This window comes from Polyodon spathula, chromosome 1 (genome assembly GCF_017654505.1).
Source record: "Polyodon spathula isolate WHYD16114869_AA chromosome 1, ASM1765450v1, whole genome shotgun sequence".
NCBI lineage: Eukaryota > Metazoa > Chordata > Actinopteri > Acipenseriformes > Polyodontidae > Polyodon > Polyodon spathula.
The window spans coordinates 19,629,659-19,645,456 of record NC_054534.1 but is presented as its reverse complement, the minus strand read 5'-3'; the positions used below and the strand labels follow the sequence as shown (position 1 = coordinate 19,645,456).

Here is a 15,798-nt window from a genome sequence, read left to right as displayed (position 1 = left end):
CAATGCATTGGGCAGTCTTCCCAGTAACATTTCTTTTTTGGTTTGTAAATGATTTAGTTGAGACATTCCATACCCCCGATTCACTGCAATGTAGAACTATTTTGCTGCAGATACTATACCTTATTGTAAGTCACCAAATCAAACATAGGGAGTATTTGATGAGATCTTATTTCTTCTTCTTTTACTGTCAGAGGCCGAGACATCAGAAATGAATCTGTTGAAAACATCTCCTGCATGTCTGCGAAAGCATGTAGTTCATTCTTGAAAAGCAATTACAATAAAAAATTTGAATAACCCACAGTTTTATGATGAAATGGTTTTATAATAATGTTGCCTCAATAATATTAACAACTTACCAACTTCATTTGAGGATCCACATAATGAGGGACTAAGTACTCAACAAATGTTGCCAAACCCTCCTTTAGCCACAAATGATTCCACCAGTTCATAGTGACCAGATTTCCAAACCACTATAAAGTAAATACAGGACACATGTTTAAATATATGTAATAATAAATACCATATATACAAACTCATAAAAAATGTGCTGCAGTTTTGTTGGATTCCTAGTCCCTGTAGAAAATTGTAAGACAATGAGAACACTATACAATGAATACACTATATGAGAATGCTAACCACTAATTGTATTTAAGTTCCATCAGTACCTATACCCTGTTGATATTCTGGGTACTCATAGTTTCCAATTAATTACCGAATTACCTTTAAGCAGGAAACTGAGATATGCATTTCTTTTGAGTTTAATCACAGATAACACCTTGCCCAGGGCTACGTCCCACAATCCATTGCAGAGATGGTGCATTTGTAATTAAATTAAGAAAAAAAAAAGATTTTATATCAAAAGGCTAAAAGAAAGTTTAGACAAATAATAATTTACAATTGAGTTTTAGTTACGATGTTATGTAGTAAATAACACTGTCAGGTTGTTATTGATCGATACTCAATAATTGTGCAAACAAGGGAAACAATTAACACATTTTATTCCATTTAATTAATACTTAACAACTTCAAATTTCTTAAAGGTAATTATTCGGAAAATACGAGTTCAACACACCCCTACTAGAGACGATTTTGTTGTGTACAATATACTTCATGATAAGATGATACAAATGATGATGCAGTAAGTTGAAAGACGTTGTTATAACCTGCCTGATGTCCAAGCTCATGTGCAATAACAGTGCAAATGACTGCTCTTTGATCCAGAGAAGCTTTCATTTGGTTATGTAACAGAGAATCCTCCATGTAAACCATGAGCCCCCAGTTTTCCATCGCACTGGCAGTAAAATCAGGCAGGGCAACAAGATCTAAAATACACAGAATCGATGTAATGGTCAAAGTGAGTACATGCCAGAGAATAAGCAATTTTGCATTGTTCCCAAGAATTGTCCAAATAAATATAGATGGATTATATATTTTTATACATACCAGTACAGCTGAATACCACAGTAGTGATCTAACGACTATGTAAAAAACCAAATCAAACAATTTATATATTTAAATTGAATTATAGGGTTTAGAAAAGTCATATTTATGACTACAATATACACAGATAAAATACAGTACCATTGATGAGCTTGTAATGTCTACATTCAATACAGAATGGAATGTGTTTATTTTAAAAATGGTGTTACCTGTTTTTGACAGTGGGTAACTCACATTAAAGAAATTTTCCAAATGTGTTAGGATTGGCGCTGTGACATTTAAAGCATAATCAGCCTCGCCATTCTGAATAGAGCTTTTACGGGCCCAAACACGTATCTGTGAGGAAAAATGGTAAACACATCGATTTGTCTGTTAAAAACACTCCTGGGCACAGGTCAGTCATCTTAGGTCAGCCAGGAGACCATATTGGATGCATAATCAAAAAGGTCTAAGGCACATAATCAAAATCTCCAAGGCAGTTTGTTATAAATGCAACAACTATTCTCTAAAATATAGAACCTGATTAATGGCTTTACTAAGTACTGTAAAGCTATGGCAACATCACAAACTTGTACTTAATTCAGGCTGCAATTCACTTGGTGGCAAACTCAGTTGTATTTTTGTCATGTACCCAGTAGTTAATGGTTAACAGACTACGCACAACTTCCTTCAGAACAGACAAAACACCAGCCATTAGATGACTACTCAAGGCTAAGTATTGAGAAAAGATGAGATTTTTAAGTTTTAAATATTCTTTCAGAAGTCATTAGGCTTGGAAGTTATGGTGTATGGTGTCTCTTATTGGTATAGAGATGTCATCACATGCACTTCGTCAAGAGGAGCATGAAGCAAAGCTAAGCTGCTCAAAACTGAGCTCAATAAGAGAAACTCCAGTACTGGAAAATGCCTGTAATGGTTTTTTTGTGATGTTTTTGGCCCCAAAATACATACATTTTTATAATTAATATATATATATATATATATATATATATATTATATATATAGATAATATATATATATAATATATATATATGGGGTGACCCTTGTTGCATAACATGCGGTATCTACGCCAAACTGTGTATTATTTCCGTCACAGTTAATATAAGTGTGACACCAAAATATATATTATATATATATATATATATATATATATATATATATATATATATATATATATACACACAATATTATGAAGACCCCAAGGAATGTCATTTTTGTGCTTCTTAATATATTTCAAGCTATGTTTGTTTAAAGTACTGTACTAATGTTTGCTTGCCAGTAATGATATTTGTTCTACAGAAAAACATGCTGCAAATTATATTTGTTAATATACAGTATATTTACCCGCAAAGCATCTCATTAGACCTTCCATTGCAGATTTACTTTAATGCAGAAAATAAAATATTTTCATGACATCAGGGGGGAAACAAGTACTGCTGCACAGTTAATTCAATCCTAACAGGGTGAATGTTTACCTTGTTACTTCCTTCAGACTTGCTAACATAATCAAATTCACAAACTACAAAAGCTGTTATATAAGTAGACATCTTTGGTGTCATACTAAATGTTGTAACATTCCATATGTGTCCATTCTCATCATCTCTTACTGTTACATCTGAAACAAAACAAAAAATAATTAAAACATACTAATTTACTGAAACTGGAAAACAATGGAGGACACAACATAAACATATACATTTAAAACAAATACAATAATGAAAACATGACAAAATATTTATTTATACATATTTATAATATGTGTGTGTGTGTGTGTGTGTGTGTGTGTGTGTGTGTATATATATATATATATATATATATATATATATATATATATATATATATATATATATATATATATATATATATATATATATATATATACTTTATGTATTGCTTTTGACAGTCTATTCTCTTTGCTTTTATTATCCTACAAACATCCACCCTTTACAGCCTAGACATTAAGACATTGCAATTTACAATAAAGTCAATAAAAAACTTTTATGGCGATAAACCCTATATGTCGTCAGTAAGGGATCCTACATTGAGACATTCTAATCATTACTTTTCACTCATTTATGGTTCATGTAGATATTGGATTCACCATTAGAGTGGTTTATGGAGTGTTTCTGAAGCATAGGTAACGATTCTCTCAAATTAAACAGTGCTTTCAAAGTTAGAATAAAACGGACCTTCACTAAACATTCTCCTGAGTTTTGTGAATAGGTCCCTTTTTTCACCCTCACATTTCTGTAAATTTTAATAAAACGGGATATTAGTCAAACAGTATTGTACTTTACAGTTTCTCGGCTGTTACTTTGACAATACTCACCAACAGCAGGCATATTTGAAAGTGCAACATAATTGTAAAGATGGACAATCCTGACATCGAAAGTGGCTTTCATTGCAGGTTCGTCAAAGCAGGGGAAAACAGATCTTGCGTAGGTGGGTTCCATTTGGGATGCAACAACAGACCTGCAAGTAGTGTCAATAGCAAGACTGACGCAATGTTTGGTAATAAGGTTTGATCAGGAAAACGTTATTACTACGCACAACAGATTACCTGGAAATATGGTGTGACGGGGTACACCCTGCCCCTGTGTGTATTTTCATTTATTATTATTATTATTATTATTATTATTATTATTATTATTATTATTATTATTATTATTATTATTATTATTATTATTCCCATCCATGCTAAACTAATGTAGAATGTGACCATCTCTGGATTAATTAAATTATTGCTAATTTGGATAATATATATAAAAACCAGCAGCTGTGGCTGAGCTAGGTTAGTATGTTCAGAGGCAGAACGAGAGACGTGAGTCCTGAGATTAAGAAACTAATAGCTAAACACAATCGCTGTCCTTGCTGGTTTTACACCAGCACAATACTTGTTTGTTTCTTCTCTGTTTTGCCTGTTTATTTTGGCCATTGTGCTGTTTTGTTAGTGTTAAATATTGTATTTACTTTATAATAAATTGGCCTATCAACCCATTCAACCCCAGTACTGTGTGGCCTGCATTTCCTGGTCTGACATTACCATCAGATATCCTGTTCACACCTGAAGATTAAAATTGCATGGTACCAAATGTTTTAAATCAAAATACTGTCACAACTTGATCTTTAACTACATCTGTATTTGTATTAAACATTAGCACAGTATAATCCACCACATCATGGTCTTACAACAAACCAAAATGTAATCTTTATTTAAATTTCAACAGTTTCATTTTAAGGGCAAGCTTCCTTTCTGATATAATAGGTGTTAATAACACACTGCAACATACATCAGTATTATGAAAAAATAAATCAAGAACACCCACCAAATGTCTTATATATGAAATAAAAAGCTGACAGAAACTGCCCAAATTCTGAAAGTCTAAAAAACGTTATAAATAAATAAATACAAAACTTGAGGGGGTTCTGTTCGTAATTTTATTTAAATATAGATGCTCAGAAATCCTGCGAAGGAGTAAATTACAACAACAACAAAAATTTGCGCAGTTGAGCTTTGACAGAGTAGCTCATACCCAAACAGCAATGAACAGTGGTAACCCTGGCCTCCATATTGACTTCGATTATCAAATTCAGACTGAGGAACGCTAAGAAATACAGAGTAACATTGTTTAATCTAATCAATAATAAGGTATCTTACTGGTCCGGGTTTCTTTGCGCTCCTGTTTGTTTGAATGTGTGAGTTCTTTAACGTCGCGCTGCCTTTCTCCCCCTGTAGTCTGCACACTTAACGCACAAGTTATTTCCCACCAACGAAAAAAAAAAGGGTCCTGCCCAAGAATCTCTGGACAGCCAGCGTGTTATCCTTTTGATCAGCTTAGTGTGCTTTACTATTGTTTCAAAAACATTATATCATCACCCAAATAGACGACTCCCCTGTACTACTGCGTACCACTAACTGAGACAGTTAAGGGTTAAAAATAACACAGATGCCATTGCACATAGATTTGTTCAGATGTAAATTTCCATTGTGTTTGTTTTGCTTGAAATGCGATTTTAAACAGCATGTTCAAAACCAGATGAAAATAAGAGCACACTCTACAAAAAAAAAAAAAAATAGTATTACAATTTTGACTTTCAAAGAAATATTTACAGAAGCTTTTCACAAAATTCTATGTAGTTGCCTTATGACATACATTAAAACCAAGACAACTTAAATGAAACATTTCTAGCTGGGATTTGGTGGGGAGTCTCCTGGCCTTGAGGTCACATAAGGTGTAAATAACACAACTGAAACCTAATCAGACGATATTTGTCAATGTGCTTGGAAGGAGAACATTAGTAGGCAATCACATAGACAGTATTGCGTTGTGCTGTGGCCAATGCATAAACTGTATCATCACAATTGTAACGGATGGCTATTTAACCATATGGCTCACTGAACTCCACAATACAGAGTGGTTTTTATAGGAAGTGTCCCTTGCAAGGACAATCTTTAGTCTGAAGGAAGCAGGTAGAGTAAATATTCAGTAAAAGTAGAGCATTCTGTGCTTAAACAATAGTGAGCACAAACTGCTGAGACTGTGCCCTAGTCTGGTGAAAGCTACTGTCATTTTATCATTTTTAAATGTGCTATTTAAGCAGAATTATTTTAAAGTTACATTAGTGGCACACGTTTGTGTATGACTCTATAAGAAATCCTTGTTCATCCATATGGTTGGACAGCTCTGAGCTAAATATACTTTATGAAAACTGACATCTGTGCCAAATTTAAACTTCTTAATCCACTAAAAGAACATGCTTAAAATATCAGCTCTACAAATTAATGTTTCATAGAAAATGTTACTAATATAACCATTTTTGAGGGGGGTAATCCACACAACAAATTGGCCAGTGTTGAAATCCCAGTGTAACCATTAGTGTTGATTTCAAGTGTCAAAATTTTCTAATTTGACACCACGCAGTGTTGTTTCATATCTAAACCAAGGTATATTTCACAGTGTAAAGTAAAGTGCATTTTTAGTCGGATGTTTCTGTAACGGTGCCGCTTCTGTCTGTGCTGGAGAAGTTCAAGGTAGGCTAATATTGCAACGTGCACGGCTGGACTGACTCGCCGTTGCCATCAGGTGGGCTGATTGTGTGCAGTGCCCGGAGCCGGCCTCCACACATACTATAAGTGCCCCTGTGAGTTATTTTGCCATACCCTGTAACTGTTGTAACTTTCCTGTGTTGTTGCATGTACCATATGTACATGTTTTATGTCACCTTGGGAAGCGGGGTAGTGCTCTGGGGTAGGGTAAGGGCTTGCTTGGATGGCGCTGACCGGCTCAGTGTTGCCAACACCACAAAGACGGAAGTCGCCAGATGTCGCTATTTAGACATTCCAAATTCGCCAAAAGTGCAGCTAGGCAATGTATCACAAGCTTTAACCGTTAAGAGTAAACATAAACAATATTAAACGTATTAATGATGGTTGATCACTTTTAAACATGTTATGTTTGTCTGGATTATCTACCCATGCAGTGTCAGTTTAATGTAATTGATTAACATTAACTTTATTGTAACATTATGCAGCACTTATCACAGATTTAGTACATAATGTGTGTTTAAATAATGGATGTTGTTCGATTCTGTTAATAAGGGGGCACCTGTAGTTCTAGTAGTTATTTGCATTACGATTAGCAGGTCACTCGTGATGTCTTTGGTTCACAGCCGCAACCAGTCTCGTTCAGCAACTTTTAAAGCTACGCTGGGCTGTGCCGTATCTGCACAGATTTCTGCAGGTGGAGTTGAGTGGCGTCACGCAGCAGCCCTCGAAGAACATGCATCTCCGCAGTTCTGTCCAGAACTGTGGAAATCTGCGCTGCAAGAACGCCACCACTGTACTACGAGACTGGTGAAGCGTGGTGTATTGAGCTGCTTGTCACTAATGTTGTGATGATACAATTGAGCGGGTCTTTCCCGTTGTTGTCTGCAGTGAAAGTCGCTAGATTTGTCGCTTGTCGCTTTGTTTTTGTCGCTAGGGGAAGCTAAAAGTAGCTAGATCTAGCAACAAACTCACTAAGCTGGCAACACTGTTGCTGACGGTGTTGGCTTTCTAAATACACCATGTTGTATCAATGAGCCTTGGTGTGTGTCTCCCCAATTATTCCCTTGCTCACTACAATATTTTCATTTACTTTCGTGGCAATGAAACAATATTTCACAGATGTTAAGTGTACATCGTTTATGTACAGAGAGTACAACTGTTAAATTGTCAACAGTGTTGATATCACTCTCCCGGTGATATTTCTGAACACTTAGGTAGTTAATTTTACAGTAAAGGAGTGCTAGTTATATACTGAAAGAGACGTCAATTTAACCCCCATAGTGTTACATGTTTTACACTATGAAAGTGTTATTTATTTATTTATTATTTAACCTTTTCAAAAGTGTAACTTTCACACTGCGGAGTGTGGAGCCATATGTACACTGGAAAAGTGTTGGATTCAACACTGGCCAATTTTCTGTTGATTTCTAAAAGCTGCGCCTCTAGCTAAAACTACATCTGGGGTGCAAACAAACGTGACTGTCAACAAGTTTCATCAAAGCTGTACAGACTAGGCTAAACCATACTATTACTTTATGTATCCCAGCAAAGTAATAAACATATGTTACTTGCCCAAATAGAGAAGCGTGATTGTTGTATTCACAACATGAGGTTTTGTTTTGTTTTATTTGTTTTTTTGCACAGACATATGTTGTTTCAGATTGTGTATTAATGTAAATGTTCGTTAAAGTAAATTACATAAGCTTAAAAAATATAACCCTATTTAGTTGTTTCTAAAGTGTAGTAAATGTGATAAGAAAAAAAAAAATAACAACAGAAGAATTTCAATGCTACAGTTACACTACAGTGTGTTGTGATTTAGTTATATAATTCTAACTTACTTTACAAATAGAAAAATAGAAACATTGACGTGGTAGTTTTGTTTATGCACTAAACGTCGTATTTGTTTCCTAACATTGTTTATATATATATATATATATATATATATATATATATAATATATATATATATATATATATATATATATATATATATATATATTCACAGATTAAAAGAAATATCGTTTTCGTAACTTTGTATTATATTATTACTATTATTAAAAATCATCATCATCATCATCATCATCATAGTCAAATAGTTCATCATCATCATCATCATCATCATCATCATCTTTCATGTATCTACCGGTACTTACATGTTTCGTCCTTCGTCTATATAATGAATTATGAAAAGTCCGTACATGTACATTTTCTCCCTGATTGCTCCAGTAAAAATACGCCTCAGAACATACAGGCTGTCTTTCTTCAAAGTTGTATTCAGTTCGAGCACCATATAAAGATTAACTTCGGCTTTCCAAACATCTAGGACCAAAGAAACCTCTGTACCTCCTGAAACGATTTCCAGTTGAACGACTGTGACATTCAAATGGGAATTATGAAGTAAAATGACATCTGTTTCAGCTTTGCACTGGAAAGTGATGTTGGCTTCACCGGTAAAACGGTAAGTCCCATCTTGATCAGGATCTAGACGCGGCCAAAGCTCCAGCTGGTAGTTCATTGGTGCCAGGGTCTGAGGTAGTCGGTAGTGGTCCCAAATCCCAGGGCGACTGGACTTTTGGGTTGTAGCGGCAAAATTGCTTCTGAAAGCTATTGGTACTTGTGTTGGCTCTTTGTGTATAGTCACATTGCCATGTCCTATTCTTAATATTGTATAAAGCGCAGCCAAAATGGTAACGCTAATCAGTAAAGCAGCAAATAGCATTGTGACCAGAACTGCTGCTGTTTTACTTACGTAAAAAACAGTTTTGTATTTGGGACCCATAGTGCAGGATTAATCTTATTGATTTTGGGGTGACTTCAGCGCTCACTTGCCATCTATATATAAAAAATATATGTATTGAAAGCTTTCCTCTCCCGTAGTCAGAGTCTTGGTTCACATTCACAGAGATGCAATGAAAAGTGGGTTGTGCTATTATCAGTCCAAACCCAATTGCTTGAACTTTTCAGTAAAGTGTGGCTGTGAGCCGTCAAGTTAAACGTTACAATTTTTTTTTTTTTTTTTTTTTTTTTTTTTTTTTAATTGAACTGAAGTTCCATTCTCTCTCTGTATTGAAGAAAACCACCACGGCATTTTAAACACGCCAATTGAAAATGATCAGAACACAGAAACTAAATAGTTATAAAAAGTTTTTAAAAACCTCTCACATTTTTATTTTTTTTTCCTCTGTTTAGTTTAATGCCTTCCCATGCAGATTCACTACAGGTTTTTAAATGCTTAACGCTCGTGTATAAACATGACAAAAAGAAAAAGGGCAAACGCATAATATAGTGCTTAGATGGTACATTTTGGATAAAGACATAAAATAAATATGTTAATTGCATATCTCTGTATTTTGTGAAGAGAGCTTGGGGGCTATTGAGATAAGGGAAGGTTTGCTGTGCATGGTTTGAATTTTCAGTCATTACGTTAACACTTCTGTTGAACATCAAAGATATGTTATCCCTGCACATTATTCATCAAATTTCACACTGATAATCGATTTGGTCTATTACAGCCACCCTGAGAGCCAAGCATTTTCAGTGTGTTAGAAGTTTTAACAAAAACATTTGTTTTATTTAAATCTCAATAGAGAAGCTGCAGAATCAAGGTTAGAATACATCTAATTGTAAACACAAAAAGGTAAATATGCACAAATACATACATGCATACATATATACAAACTGTACATACATACATACATACATATAAAAAGTGGCTCTCAAAAGTATTCACCCCCTCGGACTTTTCCACATTTTATTCTGTTACAACATGGAATCAAAAGGGATTTAATTAGGAGTTTTTTCCACTGATCAACACAAAAAGTCCATAATGTCAAAGTGAAAAATAAAATCTACAAATTGTTCTAAATTAGTTACAAATATAAAACAGAAAATAATTGATTGCATAAGTATTCACCCCCTTTGCTATGACACACCTAAATAAGCTTTGGTATAACCAATTGTCTTTAGAAGTCACATAATTAGTTGAATGGAGTCCACGTGTGTGCAATTAAGGTGTTTGACATGTTTTCAGGTTAAAGACACCTGTCTCTGGGAGGTCCCATAGTTGGTTAGTACATTTTCTAACAAAAACTACATCATGAAGACGAAGGAACATTCAAAACAAAACCAAAATAAGGTTCTTCAAAAGCACCAATCAGGGGTAGGATAGAAGAACATTTCCAAGGCATTGAATATCGTCTGGAGCACAGTAAAGTCCATTGTTAAGAAATGGAGAGAATGTGGCACAACTGTGAAGATAGAACATGCCGTCCTCAAAAACTGAATATCCTGGCAAGAAGGGCACTAGTCAGGGAGGCCACCATGAGGCCCATGGCAACTCTAATGGAGTTACAGTCTTCCACGGCTGAGCTAGGAGACACTGTGCACAGAGCAATAATAGCCCAGGTGCTTCACAAAACTGGCCTTTATGGGAGAGTGGCAAAAAGAAAGCCATTGTTGAAAAAACTCACCTCAAACCTCGGCTGGAGTTTGCCAGAAGGCATGTGGGAGGCTCTGAGACCAAATGGAAGATGATTCTATGGCCTGATGAGACCTTTGGCCTCAACACTAAGTGCTATGTTTGGGCAAGCCTAACTCCATCCCTACTGTGAAGCATGGTGGTGACAGCATCATGCTATGGGGATGATTCTCTGCACCAGGGCCTGGAAAGCTTGTGAAGATAGAGGGCAAAATGGATGCAGTAAAGTGTAGAGAAATCCTAGAGGAAAACCTGCTGAAGTCTGGAAGAGACCTGGGATTTGGGAGATGATTCACCTTCCCGCAGGACAATGACCTCAAACATACAGCCAAAGCCACACTGGAGTGGCTTAAAAACAAAAAGGTCGATGTCCTGGAGTGGCCCAGTCCAAAGCCCGGACCTCAATCCAATTGAGAATATGTGGAAAGAGTTGAAAATTGCTGTTCACCAAAGGTCCCCATCCAACTTGACGATGCTTGAGCAATTTTGCAAAGAAGAATGGACAAAAATTGCAGTGTCCAGATGTGCAAAGCTGGTAGAGACTTAGCCAAATAGACTCATGGCTGTAATTGCTGCCAAAGGCGCATCTACCAAATATTGACTCAAGGGGGTGAATATTTATGCAGTCAATTATTTTCTGTTTTGTATTTGTAATTAATTTAGAACAATTTTTAGATTTTATTTTTCACTTTGACATTACGGACTTTTTTTGTGTTGATCAGTGGCAAAGACTCCTGTGTCATATGGTAGGTTTGGTGGTCCAGTGGTTAAAGAGATTGAAACCAGGAGGTTCCTGGTTTAAATCCTGTCTCAACCATTGACTCACTGTGTGACCCCGAGCAAGCCTCTTAACCTCCCTGTGCTCTGTCCTTCGGATGTGACGTAAAACTGAGGTCCTATTGTAAGTGACTTTGCAGCAGCAGTTGTGATGCATAGTCCACCCCCTAGTCTCTGTAAGTCGCTTTGGATAAAAGTGTATGTTAATTACCTAAAAACTTTAACTTCATAGTCTACAACAGAATTTTCCAACAGAGATGCAGCGGTTTCCCTTCTCCTTTGAATTATGGGACCTGGTTTGCATGGTTGGATGGCAATGCTCATCACTGCTTTGATGTGGAGAGATGAATACTATGCTTCCTGTTTGAATCCGCTGACACTGAGAGTACCTGCATGGTGATTACTGCTCCTACATGCAATTAAATGTACTAAAAATTGTGATGCTGACAAGGTGTCCCTGAAAACAAACAAACCCCCAAAAAATGTTGATGACGATGACAACAAACCTTACCTTATATTCTTTTTGTTTGTCTTGTGGAAGCATTACTGCTGTGCAGAAAGAGACCAATATGTTTTGTTTTATGATTTCCATTAATTACACTAATAGGGGACTACAGTATATATGTAAACCACTTATGCTTATATGCAGGACTATTGAGTAGACTTGAAGAAATAAATGAAAGTTAAACCAACTGTATAAAGCTTAGATATGGTCTGGTATCATTTTTACTAGCAATAGCATGTGTGTACAATTGCAGCTTTTGCTACGTGCTGAGGCACCCACTTGATGAAGTTTTGTTTTTCAACACAGCACTGGACAGATTGCATACACACTCCAAGCAGTATTCTCTCAGTCTAAGTGTGGTTGATCCATGAAGGGTTTCCACGTGTTGTACCTAAACCAGCGCCTGTCACATAAATAATATCCTGCAATCCTGATACTAACTTGTAAAGACATGTCCTTGTTTTTTGGAGAATTTTCACTTGGCAGCAATGTGGTTCTGTAATTCTCTTCATGAACGCAATTATTTTCTTACAGGTCAAATTTGCAGATGTGAAAATGAAATACTGTATATAGCCCCTGGTGAGGAAATCATTTAACCTAATGTCCAGCTCAAAGCAATTGAAATGACAAAAACCTCAGAAAGACAACAGCTGCGTGACTTTGTGCTTTTCACCTGTTGGTGTTCCAAATCTTGAGCCTAAAATGTACAATTAAATATTATACATGCCAGCATTTTAAATTGTGGTTGTAGATTTATTATTCAGTCACTTGGATCTATTTTACATATTTCAAATTCAGAATTGATGTAGAATTTTCACAAAAGTGAATCTGTTTGGCCCAAATACCCTGCTGGAAAGGAAAGACACATGTATAGACTAGATGTAACATACTGTACTGTAGCATCCTACCTTAACAAACACACCTTTGGTAAACCACACTTTCACATTTTTTTACAAGACTACAAATGATTAAGGGACGTTGCACACTTCTGCATTGTTATTCCATGTGTGTTGGCTTCAAATCCACAGTCTGTTCCAAACAATATGATTAACTGCAATAAGACAAAGGTTACTTGAGGATTTGCAGTCTTTGATTTAATTCAATACATTTACATATCTAACTACCCGTGCTACGACTTTTATATAATAGGTCGATCATTGTTTGTCGAGTACTAAATGCTCTAATTAATAGTTTTGTTGAATTTGTATGATAGTCAAACCTTGTTTCAAATCAAAGAAATTACACAACCGTCTGCTGTCGCTGCCTTCAATCTGTCTAAAAAGAAAAAAAAAACTGCCTTTAAATAGGAACATATCTGCTGTTTACGTGGATAAATTGGCTCATGGGCCATTTGGCTGATGGCTATCTAATCCTATAATTACTTAGAAATGACTAATGATCTCAATACCACCAACCATTAAATACTATAAACCACTAAAGGGATATTTTATACGAGCTGCATTTCCAGAATCTTAACTGTTCATCTGTTTTATATCCTATTATGTGTGTTTAATATAATTCAGTGTTGTTATTTCTCCTTAAATCATTACACCGTGTAACACTTTTTTTTTTTGTTTTTTTTGTTCCTGGGTAGTAAGTGTTATTTCCTAATTGCTTATGCCTCAAAAGTATAGAAAATGGCTATTATTCCCCACAAGCTTTGCTTTTGTGACCAGGACAGGTAAATTTCAAAATATCACTATTTCCAATGAGAAAACGGGCGCTTTTGTGTCTTTTCGTTCACATAAAGTCAGAAAAAAACAACATATGAATCCAAATTAACAAGTATTTATACTAAAGTAATACAAAAATGACTACAAAAGATTTAGAAGTGAGTAGTTTTTCGAGATTTACGATTATACTGTAAAGTTTGTGGGGAATAATAGCCATTTTCTATACTTTTGAGGCATAAGCAATTAGGAAATAACACTTACTACCCAGGAACAAAAATTGTGTTACATAGTGTTATTAATCAGATAAACAGATGCATGTCCCATTTCAACCACAGGGTACTGGTTCTCAGTTACAGGAAACAAACTTGATAGGTTTTTGTTGTCCTGATCTTTGGAAGGCCTTTGTTGATATTAACAAACTAATAACTTCATTCCTGAATGGGAGATGGTAGGGATGAAACTTGATGATGTCGATGAGCTTCATCTGAAAGTATGTTCTTCTATGCTTCCATGCAGGACTGCAATGACTAGTTCCATACTTTGTGAGTCAGATGTTGTATGATTTTGTCATCCCAAAAATATTTAATGAGAAGAAAGCAATCTTTCAATTTATTTTTTGGGGGATTTGTTCAAAGGTAAGAGCTTAAAAAAAGGGAGGTCAAATAATGAAGCCATTCGTGTCCAAGGGTCACTTTACTTGCATTCTCAAATTTCTGGGCCAGTTACTTCGCAGAGTATGGAATGAACCACATGTATTATTTTTGTATTTCACGTGTAGTTTGATAGTGGCACACCACTAGCTACTCCAGTGCCTTCCTAGTATGTGTATTCATCCTTGAGAAACAGATTCTTCACTAATCTCAAATGAAGCCAAATGTTTTTGGATATAATTTTTCCAAGTAGTTTTCCTCCTATTGTAATGAACAACAGTACCAAAACATACAAAAATAAAAAATAATATCAAAAGACACAACACTCCAATCTGTTTACTGAAGCAGTGGGTGAAATACCACAAAACCCAGGACAGTTTCCTGTTACTGTCCAGCTGGTTCTCATATAACTTTTCATCTTTCATGCACTTTCATCAAACATCTGGTTTGTCAGTTGCCAGCTCCAGATGGAGTAACTCAGGAAGGTTCTGAAGTTTCTATTGGGTTGTGTTCAGGGATAACCAAAAGGGAGGATGAACATCATAAACAGCACAGTTGAGGGAAAAGCATTTGTATCTCTGAACGCTCAGGAGGCCCATCATCTATTTACCAATTTTCTTCAGTAGTTTTTCGAGATTTACGATTATACTGTAAATACAGTATAATCGTAAATCTCGAAAAACTACTCACTTCTAAATCTTCTGTAGTCATTTTTGTATTACTTTAGTATAAATACATGTTAATTTGGATTCATATGTTGTTTTTTTCTGACTTTATGTGAACAAAAGACACACATTTGCCTGTTTTCCCATTGGAAATGGTGATATTTTGAAATATCACTGTCCTGGTCACAAAAGCAAAGCTTGTGGGGAATAATAGCCATTTTCTATACTTTTGAGGCATAAGCAATTAGGAAATAACACTTACTACCCAGGAACAAAAATTGTGTTACATAGTGTTATCAGTCATTGACTGAGAACCTGTATAAAGATTGCTATTTACCAACAAAAGTGTGCTACACCACCAGTAAAATATAAAGTTGCATATGTTTATTAACTTAAACTTTCTAACTGCTAGATCCTAGAACCATTACACCACAAAATCAATTTTAAGCAATCAGTTCACTCAGTTGCAGGTTATATCATATACTTAAAGAACACACTTACTATCAGTACAGCAACTAAGGAAGAATTGTGTATATTAGTAAGTTTGTTGTATTTATTCAGC

At 35.4% G+C, this 15,798-nt stretch overlaps 1 protein-coding gene across 1 annotated transcript; it reads right to left on the bottom strand.

Moving 5' to 3' along the window:
* Positions 1-79: 79 nt before the first annotated feature.
* Positions 80-9,418, bottom strand: LOC121315262 (aminopeptidase Q-like). Its single transcript, XM_041249308.1, has 7 exons — positions 8,643-9,418; positions 3,770-3,912; positions 2,916-3,055; positions 1,650-1,776; positions 1,168-1,322; positions 357-470; positions 80-260 (listed from the first exon to the last, which is right to left on the bottom strand). The coding sequence occupies exons 1-7, from the start codon at positions 9,266-9,268 to the stop codon at positions 114-116; spliced, it is 1,452 nt and encodes a 483-aa protein (XP_041105242.1). The 5' UTR covers positions 9,269-9,418; the 3' UTR covers positions 80-113.
* Between the last annotated feature and the right edge of the window lie 6,380 nt (positions 9,419-15,798).

What these genes read in the sequence shown, in the direction of transcription:
- LOC121315262 (XM_041249308.1), bottom strand. Translation starts at nt 9,268, where the DNA reads ATGGGTCCCAAATACAAAACTGTTTTTTACGTAAGTAAAACAGCAGCA. An exon ending in TTCAAATATGCCTGCTGTTG is followed by an intron (nt 3,056 to 3,769) that starts GTGAGTATTGTC and finishes GTTTTGTTTCAG; the next exon opens with ATGTAACAGTAAGAGATGAT. An exon ending in TTACCCACTGTCAAAAACAG is followed by an intron (nt 1,323 to 1,649) that starts GTAACACCATTT and finishes TGTGTATTTTAG; the next exon opens with ATCTTGTTGCCCTGCCTGAT.